General features: G+C 41.0%; 2 protein-coding genes across 2 annotated transcripts; one reads left to right on the plus strand and one right to left on the minus strand.

Annotated features, from left to right (window-relative positions):
* Positions 1 to 11,361: 11,361 nt before the first annotated feature.
* LOC136851138 (uncharacterized) lies at positions 11,362 to 12,057 on the plus strand. The gene has a single exon (XM_067125105.1). The coding sequence runs from the start codon at positions 11,362 to 11,364 to the stop codon at positions 12,055 to 12,057; it is 696 nt and encodes a 231-aa protein (XP_066981206.1).
* Positions 12,058 to 13,375: 1,318 nt separating this feature from the next.
* LOC136851139 (uncharacterized) lies at positions 13,376 to 13,861 on the minus strand. The gene has a single exon (XM_067125106.1). The coding sequence runs from the start codon at positions 13,859 to 13,861 to the stop codon at positions 13,376 to 13,378; it is 486 nt and encodes a 161-aa protein (XP_066981207.1).
* Between the last annotated feature and the right edge of the window lie 9,847 nt (positions 13,862 to 23,708).

Genomic DNA, 23,708 nt, shown 5'->3' on the forward strand with positions numbered 1-23,708 from the left:
AAAAAATTTCATTTTCAGAATAACTAATAATCAATGCCTTTTCTGCCTCTTCTCATTATCTTAAATGATTTCTGATTTCCTTCTTCTGCCTTTCTGCCTCTTCTCATTTCTCCTGGGCTATTCTTTCTTTCTCCTTTCCTGAACCTTTCTGCCTCTTCTCATTTCTTCTGGGCTTTTCTTTCTCCTTCTAAGCCAAGTCCTCTTCTCATTTCTCTGGCAAAATTTCTCCTTCTCCTGACTTTCTGATTCTCATTTCTCCTGGGCTTTCTTTCTTTTTCCTTTTGCCTTGGAGACCTCTTCTCATTTTTTGGTACTAGAATGACTTTCTCCTTCTCCTGTTTTTTATTGAAGACTCTGATTATTTTCTAAATGATTTACATTTTCTTTCTGTATGGCCTTTCTGCCTCTTCTCATTTCTTCTGCAGGCTTTATCTTTCTTTCTATAACTATCTTTCTGAGTCAGATCTCCTTATATTATTTCTTTCTCCTTCTCCTGTCTTTTTTAAAGAAAACATGAGATGGAAACCTTATCTGCCTTTCTGCAAAAATATTTCTGCAAGAATATTTTTTTCCTTGATAAGAGTCTTTCATGCCTCTTCTCATTTTAGGGATATTCTTTAGAGAGAGAGAAAACTGAATTAGTCTAAAAAATATAAAAACAAGCTTTCTTTCTTTCTCCTTCTTCTGAACTCTTATCTCATTTCTTCTAAAGCTATTCTTTTTTCTAAAAACGGAAGTTTTGCCTCTTCTAATTTCTCCTGGGCGGTCTCGGAACACAAAATCATGCCTCAAGCCTGGTATTCTTTCATTATCCTTCTCTTTCTAATGTCTTCTTATTTCTTAGAATGTCTTTTCTTTATTAATGCCTTTGAGAGGAATTCATTTCTTCTGGGAAATTCTTTATCTCCTTCAAAGGTGTCTTTCAAACCTCTTCTATTTCAAGAGGATATTCTTTCTTTCTCCTTCAACTGCCTTTCTGCCTCTTCTCATTTCTCCATGAAAATGTTTCTTTCTCCTTCAGAAGGTGATCCTTTCATTTCTCCATCAATCTGTTTGTACAAACAACTCTTTTCATTTCTAAAGCAGTATTCTTTCTTTTTCTCCTTCTCCTGCCTTTCTGCCTCTTCAATTTCATTTGAAAAGGCTATTCTTTCACAATCTCAAACAAGTGTCATTGGGTTTCTCATTTCTCCTGGGCTACTATTTCTTTCTCCTTTCCTCCTTTCTGGCTCTCTCTTCCCGATTGAGGCATATTACTCTAAATAATGACCCAATCCCATCATAAGGGCTGGATTAAGGGGGCCAAGGGGCCTAACCATCAAGTCTTGTCACCAATAAAAACAATCATTTTAATTTAATAATAGTTTTTTATAGACTATAGTTTATAATAAATAAGTTTATATATAAATATTTGGGTAATTTATAGTTATGCAATAGGAGTTGGACAAGGGCCTCCCACCAGCTTAATCATGCCACTGCCTCAGAGCTTGTCCTGATAGTCCCATGTATTTTAACAGACATAGAACTCCAAATTTTTGCTGGGCTCTGGATGTAGTAGATATCTCAAGATAAATCTTATGGGCGTGACCTTTATTGCAAAATCAGTATGTCTGAAAAGACTCAGGTTGTCTGAAAAACTCAGTTGTCTGAATGATTTTAGGTGTCTTCAACTTTAAATATATGTTTACAATCAGGATTAATATGCCTGAATAAGACAAAATTCAAGGTGTCTGAAACACTCAATTGTTCAGTATGAATGAGAATTAATATGTCTGAATAAGAGAAATTTCAGGATATCTGAAGAAACTCAGTTAAAATATAATACGTCTGAATAAGACAAATCTCAGGATGTCTGAAACACTCAATTGTTCAGAATGAACGAAAATAAGTTTGTCTAAATAAGACAAACTTCAGGGTGTCTGAAAAGACTGTTAAAATTTAATAAGACAAAGTCCAGGGTGTGTGAAAAAAAAAACTCAGTTAAAATTGAATGTCTGAATAAGACAGATTTCAACATACACATTTTGTTCAGAATGAACAAAAAATTACATGTCTTAATAAGACAAACTTTTAGGGTGAATGAAACTCTCAATTGTTCAGAATGAAAAAAATTTGTATAAATAACGCATAAAGCCTTTAATATTTTATAAAGATGCTGCAGAACTGATAAAAAAGGCTTACTGGGTTATACACATATGGTGTGTAAAGAATTTTCCTTGCGCTGTTAAATAATTGTAAATGTGGCAGTAATGAAAACAGTACATCGATCCTATTGAACATTAAAATCTCCAGCGCACGAGGGTAAGACAAAAATGCTAAGTCTTGTAAAGTGTGTGGGAAGGGAAAGAAATTGTTATTCTCCGTTATCAAAACAAACCTTAGCTCGCACTTGACTAATAATAGTACTCAGGTATTTACTTCTGGTCTCATGACATCTACCGACAAATGAATGAGTCAGGCGTGGGGGAGGTGTCGTCTTGACCCCGTGTCTGGCTTTTTACCTGCCAACACTTTTTCCCACGCTCGGGCCTCCTGAAGTCATGAATGAACAGGGAAATTCCCGCTGATATATTCATCAATAAATAAATTTACAGGAATACCACGGGCTCGCCGAGGAATATCCTACTCAGTTAGAGAATAAAAGGTCCATTACTTTAAAAAATGCGGCAAGGTGCTGAAGATAGCGATAGGGCTGAATTTAAAGGGTTTTAACGTGAGTTTAAAATGAGCGGTTTTTTTAAAACAGCGGAATTTCTTATGGAACTCAAAAATCAAAGATGGCTGAGGTTTAGGGATGGGTCCATGTGACCTGGAACTGAAGAGTCCATGTTGGGATTTACTATTCTCTCATCTTGAGAGCAGCAATTTAGATTCCTAAATACTGCCTGGGTTTTTCCTATCAACAGGGAGAGAATAAACCAGCGATGCAAAAATAGCTGAGTCAAAGCCACCTGGTGGTCGCCGACAGTGTGCGCTATAGGAATTCAGGACTTTCAAATTGCCTTTATCATGAAGGGAAGGAATGGACGGTCTCTATTCCTTTTTATTAACTCTTCGACTGAGTTGCTCCTTATTCTTAAAAAATGCAGCTGACATGCGAGAGCAAAGAAATCTTGTGGAATTATTAACAGGCTCTCTCTTCTCTTGAACTGATTTGGTATGCACGTGGTCTATCAATTACCTAACGCTGATTGGTCACTTTTCTCACCTAGCATAAACCTGAAACAAAAGCCTTTTGAGGCGCGTACTTACGCTGTGGAACTGGCTCTTCTCATCTGCTTAAATGAGACCTGGAACGATACTAGGGTCGTCTCTAATTATGCAGACCAGCACCAGTTGTTATTCCTGATAATTGCAAAGGATTGCATGTAACGCAAAGGTACGTCAGTTGCTCTCGAATGGTGGCTTACTTGATTCTGGGCGGCAACGGATGAATGTTGAGCTTTTCTTTATTACACATCTGACTCAGTAAGGCGGACAGGATTCGTAGACAAACAGTGGAAATCTATGGCTTAGGACCTGTCTTCATGTGAGGGTCCTCTGTGAACTCAAAGGTTCTCTTAACTAATTATATTTACATAACAAACACAGATCAGTGAAGAATGTCAATTACTGGGAGCTAATATTAAGGGCATGCTAAAATAATGAAGGCTACACAGAATAGATATTCTCGCTGACAATGCCTTCATAACAGGAAACATCGCAGTGATGGTAGAAGGGGGCTGTCACTGGATTGCAAGTGATTGAGTTTGAGGCCTATCTGCAAAAATCTGCAAGACAATTACGTGGTTGCAAGAATAATAAGACGCTCAATGGGACTGAGGAGATGCCCATGGATGGTGCAAATAATTCAGTTCAAAGATGAAATGCATCTGTTCCACACTGAATGCTCCAACAAAATTACTGAAGGTGATCACACAATGGAAAATAAATGAAAAATCAGGGAGAGCCTAACAGGAATCGTAACTGACTAATGGAAACCTTATTCCTGTGCATTACCTTCATGGTGATGATGGTGTCCTCGTTCGATAGGGTGCTGGCAGTGGGGAGGGAATTAAAATGCCGGGCTATAAATACCTACTGGAACTCGTGGTCAAACACATGGAAGGTGAACCAGGAACAGGCATACTGGTGGGGGGACATCTGTCTTGGTGGCATTCTGGGTCCCCATTGCATCCGGAATAAAGACCTTCGGAGATTATGCCGTTTGTGTCTTTATTGGCGCAGGTCAATCTTTTTCACTATAGGCCAATGGCAGAAAATCGGCCTCATGGAGGTGGGGTTCATCGTCCAGCAATGAAGTCCCAGGAGTAACTCTGGCCAAGGATGGCAGTCACCTGAAATCAGAGGCCCTGGTGTCCTCCAGAGGAGAGGATGAGGGGTTCCGTTTCATTTTCCAGAATGAAGGAGAGAGTTTATGGTGTCAAGTGGAAACTCTGGATGCTGGGAAAACATTTGAAAAGATTTCTTTCTCGACCAGATCAATGGCCGGAGACGGTGGCTGGAGAAAAACCTATTTTGAGGCCCTGGGTTCTTCTGGCTGCCATATAAATATATATATATATATATATATATATATATATATATATATATATATATATATATGGCGGCCTGTCCTGTTGGCCGCCACAAGTGACGTTTTGAACAGTTGGTCATCTAGGGTGATAGGCAGTTGCCGAAACATTTCTTAAACATACAGTAGTCACATCAGTCGGCTAAAGAGATTAATCTGCTGTGGTTCGTGGACGCATGGAATAAAACTAATGACGTTCAAAGAGTCTCACCATGCTTCTATAAGGCTACATTAAAACAAGACAGTTCAGGAAAAGCACCTGCTACACTAAAAGTTGAAGACTGAATGACTAAAAGGGAAAAATAAAGCGGCAAAGAAAACTGGCTCAAGCCAGATACAACTGTACAGAGGTGGTGTGTGAGTTCAACTTTGGCACTAACTGCTTAATAAATAACGATTCTAAAATGAGCAGTTATTGTGGATGACTTGTTTTAGCACAAAACAGAGAAGTCAGAATAATTAATACCATGTAGGGCATATATTTAAATGATTTCTGATATTAGAAAATTCTGGATTGGACAATCTGCAACCAGTACGATGACTAACACCTTTATGTGAACCTGCTCTGACCCTCAACAATCGTTTAGTTGATCCCAAGCAAGTCCCCAAATTACATCTGGAGCAAATATATTTATTACGACTGGTGATTGCATTATTGAGGGTAGATTCTATCCTTAAATTTAAAAAAGGAGACCCTATTGATGGATTTTTTTTGGTACTAGAATGACTTGTAACATGTTAAAATGTTTTTCTATTGGAGACTTGATTACTTCTAAATTATCGTCTTGGATGTATGGGATACTTGCATAGAGTTTCTTCCGTGGTATCTACTTATAACAGCCGAGTCAGATGGGTTCCTATTTAAGAAATTCGGCAGTTTTTAAAGAAGGGCATGAGATGAAACCAATTATCAGTAAAATATTTGTGCAAGAATATTATTATTTATGATAAGAGTCCCATGAAGAGGTTAGAGTATAAGCTCGGTGGAGAGGGCCTGAATTTGGGCGGGCGCGGGTGTGATGCACTATAGGTAAACCCAGACCAGTAAAAGCCTTTTTTTTCTTGGGGTTTAACTACCATGAAGGAGGTGAACACAAAAACATCCAGAATCAGGGATTGATCATTTGACCCTTTCTGGGTAATATTGAATGTACTTCGTTAATGTACGTGCGGCGTGATCAGTTCCATGAAGTGGCGCTGGTGGGAAAAGAACAAAGGAGTCATCGACAAACCGTTTATATTACAGCGAGTGATAAAAGGGCCGCTAGGCAATTTTGGAGAAATCCTGGAGCCAAGAATGTTGGCCGTGTGGTCCGCTAATGGCTCCCATTGCCATCCCATCAATCTGTTTGTCAAAGAAACCATTTAGGTAAAAGTTCCAGCACTGCTAACTCCAACAATTTCCAGATCCAGGCGATCATAATTGTGCAAGTGTCATTAGGTTCAATAAAATTCGCCTAAAATAACAATGGAATTGACTGTGACCTGATTGAGGTTCGTAAATAATGACTCATAATATGCAGTGGTCATATGTAAATCAAGTCTTGTCAATACATCATTTGAACTCTTCAGAGTTTTTTTAAGGTGTGCTGGAAACAGTTCTAATAATGCTAAATATTTGTGAATGAAGAAACTGAGGTGGATTGGTGACAGTATTGGTCTCATTCAATTGTCTTTGTGTACATTTGTATAAAACTCTAAACGATAAAGTAAAAATGATAAAATATTTTGGTATAAGTTCTTTTAAAAACCTGTTGATTTTATCTTCGTGACTAATTGAGTTTGAAGAAAATGGGAAGTCACCAAAGAAAACAAGCTTTTTTTAAACTTTCTTTAATGGAAGGTATTGAAACACATCCTGGCTGGATGTGGTGACTTTACACTGGTTCCTTACTGAATATATATGTACAGAATCTTCGTGGTTGTTATTGGCTGGTGCGAGCCGCAATGTAGTTTCTACACACAGACAAGACAAAACAGAGATTATGTTTCGGACACCTGTGCGTGTCGACAGACAAACAGATGGCGATTGTGAGAGACATAATAAGCGTACAATGATAAAACATATAGGCTATCAATGGAAAGGCCAGGAAATTCCACATATGGACATTCGCATGAGATTCGAGACAGGTTAATGAATACAATGCAGTAGCGTAATATGTGTGAAATGGCAAGACGTTTGTAGTCTTCACAAACAGAAACATACATACAGTTTGTTACAGAAGATTCGATGGAACATTATGAGTACATGATTGGAATGCTTGCATGGCAATGCAAGTAGTGGTGATCATAAATGAATTGAGACAACAATGGTTAAGAGAAATATACAGGAATGTTTTATGGAAGAAGTTGCATTCCTTCAAGCGATCGCCGCTGACGTGCGGGAGGGAGAGAGAGCAGGATGTTTGTCTGTTGGCTGACTCATATGCACGTTTGTCCTAGAACCATCATGCGGTCCCTCACACCATCACTGAGACTAGACTCCATTTTATTACTGATATAATCATCTTTGTTTAAGATGACAGTACCTTTACCCTTATCAGGTTTAGTAATTACCAAATTGTCGTTTTTTGCCAAATTCTTCAGAATATTCAAGTCAGATCTCTTAAAAAAGATGTCCAATTGGTAGTCAGTTTTCTAAAAGCTTGTTGAGAAATATCCGATAGTTGTGACTGTAATTTACAAATATCAATATTGATTCTTTAACCTCTGGAATAGTGATTCTAAAGATAAAAAAACTGTTATAATTAGGTTTGTAACAAGGCATGCAGAAGTCCAATCCCAGACATAAGAGGGCATATTGAAAATTGAACTCACACTATGGTTAAAATGAGGAAGGAGAACACCAAGGCCTTGCAATTTTATACTATGACAGTGTTGGATACTAGTGATATGGTCAGAAAAGTTTTTGTTAAAGAGAATTTGAAAAAGTAAAATCGATAAAAGACAAGGTGCTGTTGTAAGGGCGTCAAACCGCCTCTCCGTTCCTTGTGTTTCACTCTACATTTGTACATTAATCACGTCGTACTTGTCACTTGTTATTGTTTCAAATTCTTTATGTATCTCATTATATGTACCATTCTACGGCCTATTTGCCGATATATATATCTGCCTTGTACATGTTCTGTAATGCTCTGTATGTCATTTTATGTCTTTCAACAAACACAATTCTGTACGGATGCAGTGGGGCCGCAGGTCACCCGCTACCTTTCAGTCCGCTTTCTGCATTATAAGTACCTGTCATGAACAATAAAGAATCAGTCTCACTTCTGACCTTTCTTGAACCTCACACTGGTCCCAGGAAGCGACAGGTAGCGCAGTTTTGGCCCAGCCATTAACAAACTACAGCTGCAGCCTACCGTCAGAGAGCCTTTAATGGACTAAACATGGCGTCAAGTTTAGGCCTCTGACAACTCCTTCCCTGGTGGAAACCGTGCCATAATGGACTAGATACGGTGCACCCAACAAAGAGAACGTTTTGGCACCACATTAACAGACTCAACACAGTGCATTTTCCCGCGTTTTGGTGTGCGAGCAATAAAGATGGCAGACGATGAAAATCAATGCAAAGGCGCGAGCATCGTCTGCACACCCCTCTCGCCAACAAAAGCAGACGCAGTCAAACTCCCTCAGTTTTCACGCAAGAACACGGCATCATGGTTCCTGTGGGCAGAAGTACACTTCCGCATGGCACGCGCATAACAGACAATGCAAGCAAATCTGACATCACCATGACAGCGCTCCCGGTAGAGGTGTTCAACAGGATCTCCCCCCGGCTCGACACACACGCAGACGAAGTCACGTACATGGCAATAAAAGATAAATTAATCAAGGCCTACTCAATGTCCATGACGGAAAGAGTACAGCGCACACTCGACCTGGCATCCCAGCCCCTCAGAGAAGCATCACCCAGAGAGGCCTGGGACGAACTGCAGGGGCTCATAACATTACCAGGCCGAGACAAGAACGGGAGGATAAGGAAAATCGACCTGGAAAGGGCAATCTTCCTTCGACGCCTCCTGCAGGAAGTAAGGAGCCAGATATGGGATGCCGACGCCCTCAACACCGGGACATTAATAGATGTTGCCCAGAAGGTACATGAGGCCACCAAGGCCTCGGAACATGCTGCCACCCTTGCAGCCACCACCCTGGAAACCTGCAGCCTGATGGAGAGCAACAACAATGACGACGGAGAGATCAACGTCGCCTTCAAAAAGAAACCAAAAGAGAACAGAGGGAAATCATTTGCGATGTGGTGCTTCTACCACAAGAAATTCGATGCCAAAGCAAAGCACTGCAAATTCCCCTGTTCCTTTCCAAAAAAACGTCAGCGGCCACAAGTAACAGCTGTGGCCGCGAAACTGATCTCCCCCCAATCAGCAGGTTTTTTCATCAAAGATGAAATCTCCAAGCACCGCCTGCTGGTAGACACGGGAGCAATGCAATCCGTCTTCCCGCCAACAAAGGAAGATCTTAAGAAGAAACCTGACTCAACAAACGCCCTCATCGCAGCAAATGGGACACCCATCCGCACATACAGCGCAAGGGCACGGATCATCTCCATCCTGGACCTCAGATACCACTGGCCCTGCGACGTCACAGATGTTAAGTTCCCATTGCTGGGCGCAGATTTCCTAGGACACCACAGACTTCTCGTCGACATCAGAGTCAGAAGGGAACGATTACTGGACACAGGAACCTGCCACTCCCGCCAGCTCACCAAAGGACCACGGATGCCTGCCATCTGCTCCACAGCCTCCAGCAGCTACACGTTCCTCCTACAGGGGTTTCCGAACGTGTTTAAACCGGAGCTAAGACAGTCACCAGGGGCTTCAGCAAAGCATGGCATATTCCATCACATCACCACAACAGGCCCACCAACTCATGCGAAGTTCTGGCGCCTGTCCCCACAAAAGCTACAAGACGCCAAGCGGGTCTTTGCAATGATGGAACGGATGGGTGTCTGCAAAAAAGCATCAAGCCCGTGGGCATCACCCCTCCACATGGTAAAGAAGGCGGATGGCTCGTGGAGGCCATGCAGAGATTACCGCCGCCTAAATGCAGTGACGACACCAGACCACTACCCCCCTCCTGAACATGCAGGACCTGATGAGCGCACTCCACAGGGCAAAGATCTTCTCCAAAATGGACCTGCTCAAATCATATTTCCAAGTCCCTCTACACCCTGACGACATCCCAAAGACCACCATAATAACGCCCTTCAGGACCTACACATTCTTCTATTCAACCTTCGGTCTCAGAAACACAGGCGCCACATTCCAGCGACCGATGGACACCATTTTGGGGGACCTGCCCTTCTGTGTCTGCTACATCGATGACGTCCTAATCTTCTCCAGGTTGCCCAAGGAACACCTTCAACATGCCCGGGCAGTCCTACAGGAGAGCGGCCTGGTGGTGAGGTTCGACAAGTACATCTTCGAGAAGGAAAAAATAAATTTCCTCGGGCACAAGATCTCACCTGCAGGAGTACGTCCAACAGCATGTAAGGTGAAGGCCATAGAGAAGTTCCCAGAACCCCAAAACATCAAGGCCCTGTAGGAGTTTCTGGGGATGATAAATTACTACAGACAGTTCATCCCCAACATCGCCCAAATAATGTACCCATTAACATCAGTCCTGAAGGGAAAGCCAAAGGCGCTGACCTGGGAAGCTCCACAGCAGAAGGCATTCAGCGAAACAAAGGCAGCCCTCACCAGTGCCATGACTTTGACACACCACAACCCTGCAGCCACCCTCAGGTTAACAATGGATGCCAGCAACACTGCCTGCGGTGCAGTACTGGAGCAGGTGGTGAGCAGCGCCCCTCAGCCCTTGGCCTTCTTCAGCCGCAAGTTCTTACCAGCCGAAACCCGCTACAGCACCTTCGACAGGGAACTGCTGGCTATCTACCAGGCTGTAAGGCACTTTAAGTACCTGCTGGAGGGCACTGAATTCACCATCCTGACGGACCACATACCCCTGGTACATGCCTTCGCAAAGCAGGGAGATGCATCGTCGGCAAGACAGCAGCAGCACCTAACTGCCATCTCAGAATTCGGCTGCATCATCAAATACATCCCTGGGAGAAAAAACCCAGTAGCCAACGCCCTGTTGAGAGTAGAAATAAACTCCCTCCAGCTCGGCATTGACTGCAAAGACCTGGTGAAGGAGCAAGCAGCGGACCCTGAGACGGCAGCCGACAGAACGTCACTGATGGCACTGAAGTGGGAAGACGTGCCCTTAGGAAACTCCAGAACAACGCTCTCTGCAACACCAGCACAGGCCACCCTCGCCCCCTTGTGCCAGCTTCAAGGAGAAAGCAGGTGTTCGACGTGATACACAGTGTCTCCCAACCTTCAGGGCGCACAGCGGTGCGCCTTATGACCAAAAAGTTCGTCTGGCACAGTATCAACAAAGACGTACGTTGTTGGGCGAGGAACTGCATAGCGTGCCAGACGAGCAAAACATCTCCCCAAACGGAATCAGGGATCGGTGAATTTCCCCAACCATGTTGGTGCTTCGGCCATATCCACATCAACGTCGTCGGCCCCCTTCCACAGTCCAGAGGAGCAAGATACCTCCTGACAATTATAGACTGCTCCACCCGTTGGCCCGAAGCAACCCCCATGATGGAGGCATCCACAACGTCATGTGCAGAAGCCCTTCTATCCAGCTGGATCAGCTGCTTCGGAGTGCTCAACAGCATCACCACGGACAGGAGTCCTGCATTCCTCTCAGAACTCTGGGTCTCCCTGGCACATCTGATGGGCACGAAACTGCACAGCACAATGGCGTACAACCCCGCAGCGAACGGCATGATCAAGAGAACCCAACACTCTCTTAAGGCAGCTCTCATAGCATGCTGCACTGACAAGAACTGGAATGCACTGCTCCCCTGGGTCCTCTTGGGTCTTCGCACCGTGCCCAAAGCAGATGGCGATGCCTCCCCAGCCGAAAAAGTCTTCGGGGAAACATTGGTCGTGCCCAGAGAATTCTTCCCGCTGTCAGCTGGGGGCACAGATACACCCCTCCCGAGATTGAGGGAACTCTCACGGAAGTTCACTCCTTGCCATAGGGCCTTCACCGACAGGACCAGCAGATGCAACCCACCCACCTTAGACTCCTGCGCCTACGTCTTCGTCACGGTGGACGCTCGTCAGACACCCTTAACAAGACCCTACAGAGGACCCCACAAAGTCATCAGGCGGGCGCCTAAAGCATTCCTGCTGGACATCCACGTGCTTGAGGACTGGGTAACAGTCGACAGGCTAAAACCAGCATTCCTGTTGGACAACGAAATCAGTGAGGGGACAGGCAGGCGACCCAGAGTTACCCCTCAACAACATTCCACAGGAACAGCCGCCCCCACGCCAAAAAGAGGTCCAGGACAGCCCACGCCAAAACCAGAGGTCGTGCCCACACCCCGCCCACAGTTTTCAAGAAGTAGGGGCCCACTCCAATTGCCACAGCACCTCCGCGATTGATGTGTCATCCAATGATTTCTCGCATAATTATTGTCTTACAGGGGGAGTATTGTAAGGACATCAAACCACCTCTCCGTTCCTAGTGTTTTGCTGTACATTTGTACATTATTCATGTCGTATTTGTCACTTGCTATTGTTTCAGATTCTTTATATATCTCATTATATGTATCATCCTACGGCCTATTTGTCGATATATATATCTGCCTTGTACATGTTCTGTGATGTTCTGTATATGTCATTTTATGTCTTTCAACAAATACAATTCTGTACGGACGCAGCAGGGGGCCGCAGGTCGCCCGCTACTTTCCGTCCGCTTTCCACATTATAAGTACCTGTCGTGAACAATAAAGAATCTGACCTTTCTTGAACCTCACACTGTGAACATGTTGATACAAATCTTGTACAATTGACAAATGTTTAATTACATAAAAGTATTTTGTATTAATTTCCATGTTTAATAATTTGTTAGTGGCATCAGCATAGAATTCAGTGCTGAATTATTTGGTTAACTGAAATATCGTTGCTGCTAGGACTGTTTATTGACACTGTTACTGTGTACAACTGATATAATAAATGCTAGATAGCAGACACAATTTCAATAACACAGCTGTACATTAGAGATATCATATGACACCCCCTCTCAAGCTTATGAACAGCTACAAGACAAGCTTCAAAAGGAATCATACGTAACATTTCAAACAATAGAGTCTCTGCATGAGTAACTAAACACTGACCAGTGAATATAGTACTGTGCAAAAATAACCAAATACAATAATCAATGATTAAAAAGCCACAATAATATAATTGATAAATTGTATATTTTAAGACATAAAAATATACAAGAAAGGGGATAAAAACAAGGGAGCTTTCGACCGTTTTGAAGTCCTCTTCAGCCAACTTTCTTGGCTGAAGAGGACTGTTCTGGCAAACGGTCGAACTCCTCGCTTTTTACTAACAAGAAAGGGGATAAAAACGAGGAGCTTTCGACCGTTTTAGGCAACGGTCCTCTTCAGCCAACTTTCTTGGCTGAAGAGGACAGGTGCAAACGGTCGAAAGCTCCTGTTTTTATCCCTTTCTTGTATATTTTTATGTCTTAAAATATACAATTTATCAATTATATTATTGTGGCTTTTTAATCATTATTTTCGATCACAATATAGTGATGCTCCACAGACAATAATCAATAGTACAGCATATTGGGCTGCTTGTTTGGTTTGGGTACTCTAGAAGATTTCCTTACTTTGCTGTAACTGTTGTCACTTAGTGCACTGGCATTTGGTCATTTGAATTAGGTGTAGTTTTGCTGGTTTGCAGACTGTCATTTCTTGGTTGCTCTATTTGAGAGTCCGAGTTTTCCCCAGTGTATATTTCTCCTTATTGTCGATCCAGTGTCTGTAACTACTTTGTATGACCTAGGGCTTGCTAGTCTTTCTTTTCTTTCCCAGTATTTCTCTTGGTCACGTATATACACTTTATCACCTTCTTGTAGAGCGGGAAGATTTTGTATTCGGTGATGACTGTTGTAGTTGGCTGAATACTGCTCTCTGTATCTCTCCTCTTTTCTCCGCAGTTCTTCTTTATCGATATCCCTTGGATGTAGAAGGTCTGGGTGAACAGGTAGTTTCGTATTTATCTTTCTACTCATCAGGAGTTCACTGGGAGTAAGGCCATCTCTGAGAGGCGCTGAGCAATAGGCAAGTAGGCCAAGATAAGGATATGCATTCTTCTTAAGAATATTTTTGGCTGTCTGTACAGCTCTCTCTGCTTCCCCATTTGCTTGTGGATGAAGAGGCGATAATGTCATGTGAGCAAATCCTCAATCCTTTGTGAATTCTTGGAATTCGTGACTGGTGTACTGAGGTCCATTGTTGGAAATGACTGTATCAGGAATTCCATAAGTCAAAAATATCTCGGACAAAGCTCTGATAACTGCTCCTGAAGACGTGGTTTTCAATTCTTTGAATTCGAACCATCTGCTGGTGTAGTCTACTGCTATGACATATGACTTTCCTTCAAGTTCAAACAAATCGGTACCAATCCGGCTCCATGGTTGTTTCATCGGAAAGGGCATAGCCATAAGAGGTTCCCTTGGCTCTGGTCTCAACTTGGCGCATGTATGGCACTTGTTAACCATCGCTTCGATTTGTTTGGTAATAAGGGGCCACCAAACTGAGTAACTTGCACGTCCTTGACATTTGGTGATAACTAGATGACCTTCATTTAGTGCGTTCAGTACTTCCAACTGAAGAGATCCTGAAATAACTATACGGGTGTTGAACATCAAAAGTCCTTGATTTACCGTAAGATGCTGTTTCTTCTCCCAGTATGGTTTCAAGAGTGGCTGAGAAGGCATAACTGCAGGCCATCCATCACGACAATACGTGATTACTTGTTTGCAAATAGCATCGGCCTCTTGAGCTACCCTAATTTCTTCTAGCCGTCATTCCGTAGCTGGGATACACTTCAGATTTGCTTCTTGATATTCTTCTACTTCTTCAATCAACTGAAGATCTTCCATTGTCGGGAGACCCGTCAGAGCACAGGATAAACCATCGGCTGTATTTTGAATACTCCTTGAACATAGGTTACTTCAGGCGAATATCTTGCAAGTCGGAGACAAAAACAGAGTATTCTAGGTGGAAGCTTTGATAGGTCAGTACCTGAGAGTAACGGAACTAATGGTCTGTGGTCCGTCTCTAGACTGAAGGTTGTATCTATTACATAATCCTTAAATTTCTTGCAAGCCCATGTGGCTGCTAAATCTTCTTTTTCAATAACTGCATATCTCTGCTCGGTCTCACTTAGTGCTCTTGAAGCGGAGGCAGTCAGTCGTCGATTACCGGAATCATCAAGTTGTAGAAGAACAGCTCCTAACCCATCGCGGCAGGCATCTGCAGCAATTGTGCTCCTTTTGTTAGGATAGTAGTGTGCTAGTACATCCGTAAACACGAACTTGTTTTTATTGCCTGGAAAGCTGCTTCTTGAGACTGGTCCCAGAACCAGTGTTGACTCTTCTCTAAGAGCTGCCTCAGCGGCTCGTTGATACTGGCAAGGTCTGGCAGGAGTTTGGCTAGTTGGTTTACCATACCGTTAAACTGTTGCAATTCAGTAACATTAGTCGGTCTTGGAAATTCCTTGATAGCCTTTGTTTTCTCTAGGTCTGCCTGTATTCCATTTCTGGAGATAATGTGTCCTAGGAATTTAATCTGCTCCTTAGAGAATTCACACTTGTCGTTTATGTAACTCCCACATCCTGCAATCGCGGTAGAACCTTTCTGACATGCTTGTCGTGGCTATCCTGTGAAGGGCCGTGGATGAGAATGTCATCCATGTGACAGACAACTCCTTCCAGTCCCTCTAGAATAATTGACATTGTCCTCTGGAAAATTTCAGGTGCTGAGCTAATCCCAAAAGGAAGATGGTTGAAAGAGTACTGTCCAAATGGGGTTACAATGTCATCAAGAGTCTTGATTCTTTATCGAGGGGTATCTGCCAGAATCCAGAGTTAGCCTCCAATTTTGTAAACAATTTGCTTCCTCATAGCTTGGTGAGGTTTTCATCGACGCTGGCCATCGGGTGTACAGTATTTCCCTGTTAACCACTTTGTTCAACGGCGTAAGATCCACACAAATTCTCACGTCCCCATTACGCTTCACTGCATTAACCATTCCTGAGCACCACTCAGTTGGCTTGGTTACAGGCGTTATGACGTTCTGCTGGACCATCGTTTGTAGTTTCTCTACTTTTGGGAGTAGCAGATGGGGGACTCTTCTGGACATATAAAGGCAAAAGGGTGTTGCATCATCACACAAAGCTATCTTGTACTTTATTTTCATCATCTCTAGGCCTTTGAAAAGTTATGGAAAATCCTCCCGAATGTTAGGCGTTTCCAACATTGTAAACTTCGGGTCCAAGTGTTAGCAGTCCTAATTTCTCTACTGCCTTCTTGGAGAGAAGATTATGGGGCTGTTTTGACATGACGAATACATCCTCAACAAGGGTATTATTTCCTATTCTAAGTTCTGCATTTGGAATTTTATCTCTGAATAAGTGAGATAATTTTACACCACCTGGTCCTACAAATTTACGCTTCGAGGGTGAAAGCTTGAGTCCTCAAAGCCATGGCATCTTCTCATCGACGATTGTAGCTTTCGATCCACTGCTGAGTTTAAACGTCATCTTTTCATTGTTCACTCAAACATCTGCTGACCAGAAGTTTTCCTCATCCATCTTGACTTCTAACATGTAGCATCCGTCTGTAGATTCATCACAGTCCTCGTCGCTGACTTCATGTACTGATCTTCTTGCTTGGCATACTGTTGCATAATGTCCTATTTTACTACACATTCGGCATCTCGCATCTTTGGCAGGACAATCCCTCTTGTAGTGCGCGTCCTCTCTCCCACACCACTGGCACTTTCGTGGACTGGTTGATGTTGGTCTACTTCTCCCAGGTTGCTTCTGTTCCACAGATTCCTGTGTCTTATCGCTTCTGCTTTTCTTGCTGAATGTTTTCTTCCCTGTTGATTGTAGCCTAGTAGTACCTTATGCTTTGCTGTATAGCCAACTGAGTTAGCTTCAGATTTTCCCGTGATCACCTGTTTGTGCGTTCGAGATATTTCAGCAGCTCGAAGACTTTGCACTACTTTTTCTCAGTCTGGAACCAGTTGTTCATGAAGTAGTCTTTCTCTTCCTGCTTTGTCCGAAGTACCTATGACTATCCTGTCTCTAATAAGAGAAGTCCTGAGGTCGCCGAACTCACACGAATCAGCCAGCTGACATAAGCATAGTACATACTCATTAATACTTTCACTACTTTTCTGATTAGCAGAGTTAAAGACAAACCTTTCGTAAAGCACATTACGTTGGGGTACGAAGTGTATGCGTAATTCTTTGACTATCCTTGCTGGTTTCTTCTTGTCTTCCGAGGTCAAGGTTGGAAGGGAATTCATAACTTTCTTGCATACAGCTCCCATAACTGTACATAATGTTGCAGCAACAATTTCCATCCCTTTGCTATCTTCCTCCCCTTCAGCATTTCTCATTTTAGCACTTAGGTTAGTAGCTATGAGGTAATAATCCCAAGAGTTCTCGAACTCTTTCCAGTTTTCAACATCTCCCTTGCAGGTTATGGGTTGGGGTGCAGGAATTTGGTAAGCAGCCACCTTTACTTTGTGAATGTGTATTAAGTGTGGTTTTGATTGAAAACTCTTAGCCTAGCACTTTAAATTCACTTGCACTTTGGCTTAAATTCTCGGAACTTTAACTGCAGATTTTACTGGTTTGGAAATATTTGGGTTCTTTCAAGTATTGGCAATATTGCTCCAAGTTGGCATCACATCACAGCTGCTTGCACAGTGGAGGACCAGTGATATAATTTGTCATAAGATAAGTTTGATTCAACTTTATAGGCTATTCCCTAATACCTGTGCCAAAATGTTCCTGAGAAGTTCACAATCTCCTGTGAGGCATGCAAAGTTCGTGCAACGTTGATATGTGCACAAAATCGACCAAAACGCTGCCACCATGCTGAATTATTTGGTTAACTGAAACATGTTGCTGCTAGGACTGTTTACTGACAGTCTGACACTGTTACCAGACACAGGTACAACTGATATAGTGAATGCTCGATAGCAGACAGTATTTCAATACCATAACTGTACATTAGAGATATCATACAACATTCAGTACGGTACAGTAAGTTCCAAAAGTGAAGCTACAAATTTCAGAGGATTTCGTTCGAAATTCACTAACTGGCAACTACAACATGTAGCTGAAAAACTTTTTTTTTTACATTGAAAGCTCCATCAGGGAAAATAAAGCTAACATATGATGCACAAATATCAAATCTATGATATTTATAACAATCATAAGAAAAAATTACGGTCATAGTAATTATTTCAAAGTACAGTAATTACTTCAAACTACAGAAACGAAATAATTTGAAATTTTAATTCAGCACAGGACTACCAACATTACCGTTGTATATTTCGAGCAATGTGGAAACAAATATTTAATACATCATAGTGTATTATCAATTATTTTAGCGAAGATGCATAAAACCATGCAAGTATCAATAGAATATAAGGGGAAAATCTCCGTATCATTAAACATAATCAATCATGAATGTACGTACCTAGATTCAACAGAAGTTGGGTGTGGTTGGTAGTTCTGATTTTAGCTTTTAGGACCCGACCATTCGGACTCTACTTCAGCTTTGGCTTCGGTTTCGACCCACGACACAAACGTAAAATTATCTACCCAACCTATGAATCACCAGCCGTGTCCTACTAGGGTTGGGGGGACTTTGATCCAATACCCCCATCGCCAGCCAGTAATAATGAATAAACAGGTAAATCAGTTCCATCCTTCATTATGTTTGCAATAACTGACAGAAAGTAACCACTACTGAAAGGGTAAACTTAATTGCAAACAGGCTTTCCGTTACAAATACAGAACCGTTACAAATACAGAGGGCTTCTCCAAATAATAAAAGTGTTCCCAAATCATTCAAGCCTAAGATCCACCAAGGCTGACCGAAAACAACTGAAAATTCATCTATCTGACTTCCTCACTTCCTCTGCCTTGGCTTAGGCCTAGACTTCCTCACTTCCCCGGACTCAACTTTGGCGTAGACTTCCTCACTTCTCCTGACTTGACTTAAGCCTAGACTTCCTTACTTCCCCTGGCTTGGCTTAGGTCTAGACTTCCTCACTTTCCCTGCCTTGGCTTAGGCCTAGACTTTGTCATTTCCCCTGACTTGACTTAGGCCTAAACTTCCTCACTTTCCTCACTTGACTTAGTTCTAGACTTCCTCACTTCCCCTGACTTAACTTAGGCCTAGACTTCTTCATTTCCCCTGACTTGATAATGAAACATAATTAATGGAAAATCATGTTTACAACCATCTAGATATCCAAACAACTCAATTTATTAAATAACAAGCTGGAAAACATATTTCCTTGATTTTTAAAATATGCCTAACCATGTAGCCATGCTAAACGCGCATATAACTTGGATTTCTTTTTTTTTTCTACACCAACTTGTGTCTTATTTATATTTCATTCAATCAAATGCTAAACTTCTTTGTGCTTAACGAAAGAAATCATAATAACTTTCGATATGACGCTATATAAAAGTAGAAAGTTAATTTACAAATCACATTAGGCCAATGCTTATGCACTCGGTTCCTGCTGCCCGTCAATGGTGAACACTCGATATCACACATTGAGAGCCGCAGATGTTTCTACGGGGAAATTTTTTTTGGGGGGGAATTGTTTTTTTTTTTTATAACAATTATTGAACTAAAGTTGACCATTCACTGGGGAGATACCTTCTGTGGTTCTACAGTTAGTCACTGATACTTATTATCAGATAAAGAGGATGACAATAATTGGAACAAAATATACTAACTGGCAACCCCACGAGTTTCTAAAGAAGTACGATCAATTTTGAAATTTGTAGCTTCACTTTTGGAACTTACTGTACAAAGAGGCACGATACAGTTTAAATTTGATAAAATTTGGAACATTTATGTTGAGTTGACAATAATGTAAAAAAGTACAGGTCCAATTTAGCTTTCTCGAGTTTCTTTGTAGTCATCTCTAGGGATCTGCAGTGGGACAAAACATCCGCACCATAGCGTCTGTGAATTAATTGTTGAAAGTGTGTGAATCCTCTGGAGCAGACCCGGATCAGGAACAGAAGAACGTAGAACCAATGATGGAACTCTATGTGAGCCATTTAAGGAAGCCAGGACAGGGTCACGACATAGAGAACAGGAGTTGTTGGCGCTAGCAGGCCACAACATATATCAAGACAGGGTGGCAAGGTGATATTTATTTGTTGACGCATTTCAAAACACATAAATTATATCATCAAGGATAAAAGAGAAAATACACAAATTAAAATATATGGACTAAAACTAACGACTTCAAGAATCTCAACATGCTATATAAATATACTGTAGTGATATAAAGAAAAATTAAATAGGGAAGCATAAGAGAGAGAAAGAATAAAGAGAGAGAGAGAGAGAGAGAGAGAGAGAGAGAGAGAGAAGAGAGAGAGAGAGAAAGAATAGAGAAAGACAGAGAGAAAAAGAATAAAGAGAGAGAGAAAGCGAGAGAGAGAACAACAATTAAGCCTTGGTTGTTATGCATTGCTAAGTTAGACATGTCAAGTAGGCTAAGCTAAAAAGCAGGAAACCGTCTTATATGAACTCAAAACAGTGAGCGAGTGTATCGTGCCCAGGGCCATAAAACCAATCATAAAATCTGGAACCTGTGCCCTCACGGTTCAGCTTACCAAGCATTACCTAGCGCCTCATCAGAGTTAACATTCCAGCCATATCTATAACCCCACCTTCAATAGGAGGCGTTTACATGAAATTCCATGAAAAGGGGCTAGACAAAGTGAAGTAGCTCACCACTTCTCCAATTAAATATTTTAGGGAGGAGTCATTTACACCTCCTCCTGAAGTCATTTCCAATCAAATCCTTTAAGGAGAGATTTTAACAACACCCACATCTGTCCTTCCCAATCAAGCTATTCGAGGGGAGGCCTTACAGATAAAATCTTCCAATAAGGTAACTGCAAGGGAGGAGATGGAAGAGAACAAGAAGAACCAGGGATTCCAGAGAAGCCAGAAGCCAGAAGAAGATCATTAGAGCCAGTAGTCACCAACACCTGAAGTCGCATTCTTCCCCTTGCTTCCGTGGTCCCAACTAGACATAAACTGAACTCTGACTACCAAGAGTGGTTTCAAGATATTAACTGTAACAATATTTGTACTTGTGTATGTACTTAACTTTCATCATGAAAATAAGAAGCTACCCATTTCGTCTCCATTACACCTTTCTGAGAGATATAATTACATTTCATAACTATCCCTTCTAAATAATAATATAGTGAGCTGCTGAATACGGAGAGACGCTGTGGATGACTACTTCGTCGACTTAAAAGAAAGACGCAGGTAAGAAGGGAACAATAATATATCACACAAGTTATGAAAATAAACTTGTGCACGACATAAATTTGGTGGCAGTGATATAGGATCCAGAAGGCGAGACGAAACAAACAGACATTAACAGAAATATCAGTGCAATTACTTAAGTTACAGTGAAACGAAAATCTACAAAACGAACTTAGATTTTACAACGGCAAGCAAAACTCATATGAAGAAATAAAACCCGGCAATAAAGCAAACAGAAGTGAACATAAACAGTAATGGTACACAACGGAGAAGCAAAACACATAGAACCATTAACCACAACAAAGTGAGCCAGCACATTGTCGAGTAACAACAGGCAGCGAGTGTATTTAACAAACTATCGCCATGAGTGTAACAGAAACAACGCAGAGTGTTTCAACAAAGCTCCAAAGGTGACAACAACAGAAAAACAACTTGACGACTACGAAAGAACTCCATAATAACAACAACCTGTAAGTTATCGAGAAAATGAGATTTGCTGTTCTCTCTTTTTAAATGTGTGAAGAAGTGAAGAATTTTTAAATCTGTAATAGAGTAAAGATTATTTAACCTCTCTTTATCAAATTGAAAATTAAGGAAACTCTCTCTCTAGTGAATAAAAAAAAAATTTTTGTAACCGTAATTACCATTATTACTCTCTCTATGATAATTATTTGTTAGTAAATAATTTAGAAAGGAAATTCTTATTTTTCTCACTCAGATGGTGATAAATATTTTGAGTAATTATATGCAAATTTATGTGCTCATTGTAATGGATATTTTTTATGATATGATGCCCAATTTCATATAAGATTTTTTTTTTGTATTTAAATGATTACTTTTGAAGGATTTATTTTACTTGTGCACTTGAACTCAATTTAAGAATTTAATATTTTTTACTGTTATATTTTGATAGTTTCTCTTGTTTTATGGTAGTGTGTGTTAGTGTAACTTTTTTTATATATAAACATATGAAGTGGTGTACTCAGTTTGAATAATTTTATTGTAAAATGCAAAGAGTCTTTGACGAATTACTGAACACAGTTAGCCATTCGCTGTGTAATTTAAGACCGTCGGCACTCAGACGCAGCCGAATTCCAAGACTAATTTCCCACTCAACTTTAGTGCAAAGAAATACTAACAATGATAACACAACTAACCAGAGCCAAAATAGTGTTAATAATTCTAATAATACTAACAGTAATAATAATAATAACAATACTAATAATACTCACACCTTCCAATATCGCAATATGAATCAAGCAGCCGTAATAACGACAGCCACATGCTTCTGTGGGCAGGTGGATGATTCAAATCCTGACAAAAGTCGACTCGAATCTTATACAGTAAATCATTGGCTCTCAGATGCAGACAGTCGCATATCTTCAGGGGGGAATAACAGATGAAAGAGCTAAAATAAATGAAGCCTTGATTCTCGTAATTTCAGAACACAGTGACGCCCACAAAACTCTGAGTTCCACGAGTTTTAGCAAACTTATTAACTATCCGGAATTCAAAGAAATTTGTTTATCACTCTGGGAACCAGTAAGTAAGACTGACAGTTTATATAACATAACCAGATTCCTTAACCTGCAATATGAAACAATAACTAATCTGTACGCAAGTGTTGAGAATGCAATAGATAAAATAACAGAAGACAAAGAAAACAGGCATCACCATAGGAGATAAGACACAGTTTGGTGATAATGACAATAATTTAGTTGATCTAAGACATGTTTTGAATTACTTGTCATTTGGAACAATATATAATGCCCTTGGAGAAGATGAAAAGAAGGCTTTTAGATAAATAAAAATTGATCCAAAGAAAGACAGCCTTCAAACATTGAAAACGACGAGAGAAGAAATACAAGAGAAGGAGATAAATCTCTCCAAAGAATCTGTAGGAACAACAGAAGCACAAAATGAAAGGAAAGGCAGAAATAATAATCCTACTTTTAAAATGAATAATATCTATGATAATTCCAGACAAGTAGGGAATAGACCAACTACCTTTCAAGCAAAATATGCACAAAATACTAAAAGAAAATGGAATCCAAACCAGAAAGGAAGACATAATCAAACAAAGAATGGTCTTCCCAAACCTTATAAAAAGGTCAACACTCAAACACAAATAATTCAACCCAAGTGAACTATTTCGCTCAAGGAGCGAGACCAAAGACAGCCTGTGAAAACTGTGGGTATAAAAATCATTCTACAAAAGAGTGCAGAAGGCCTAGGATCTGCACGATTTGCAAGAAAGTAGAACGTTTAACCAGGAATTGCTGGTTCGGGAACAAAGAAGGAAATAAAGAAGTAGTTGAATTAAGCAGCAATCTCCCAACGTCAAATAAGTCTTCAAGTCAATGACAATTTATCCCTACACATAAGACAGCAAGAAAATCCCTTCAAGAAGATAATATAAAAACAGAAGAATTAGCAAAAAGGGGAAGTGAAGGTTCATACACATTTTCCTGCTTGCAGAGTAAAGAAGTAGTATTTTCCATGAGAGAAGAAAAAATAACCAGAAAGGATTTACCTATCATTAAAGTTCCCATAAATGGAAAGATATGTACTGTACTCATGGATTCAGGTAGTACTGTAAACATAATAGATAAACACATTTTAATAAGATACTTAGGCGTTAAAGAAACGCTAATTCAGGGTCAAAGGAGAATAATGAAAG

The sequence above is a fragment of the Macrobrachium rosenbergii genome, chromosome 23 (assembly GCF_040412425.1).
Source record: "Macrobrachium rosenbergii isolate ZJJX-2024 chromosome 23, ASM4041242v1, whole genome shotgun sequence".
Classification (NCBI taxonomy): domain Eukaryota; kingdom Metazoa; phylum Arthropoda; class Malacostraca; order Decapoda; family Palaemonidae; genus Macrobrachium; species Macrobrachium rosenbergii.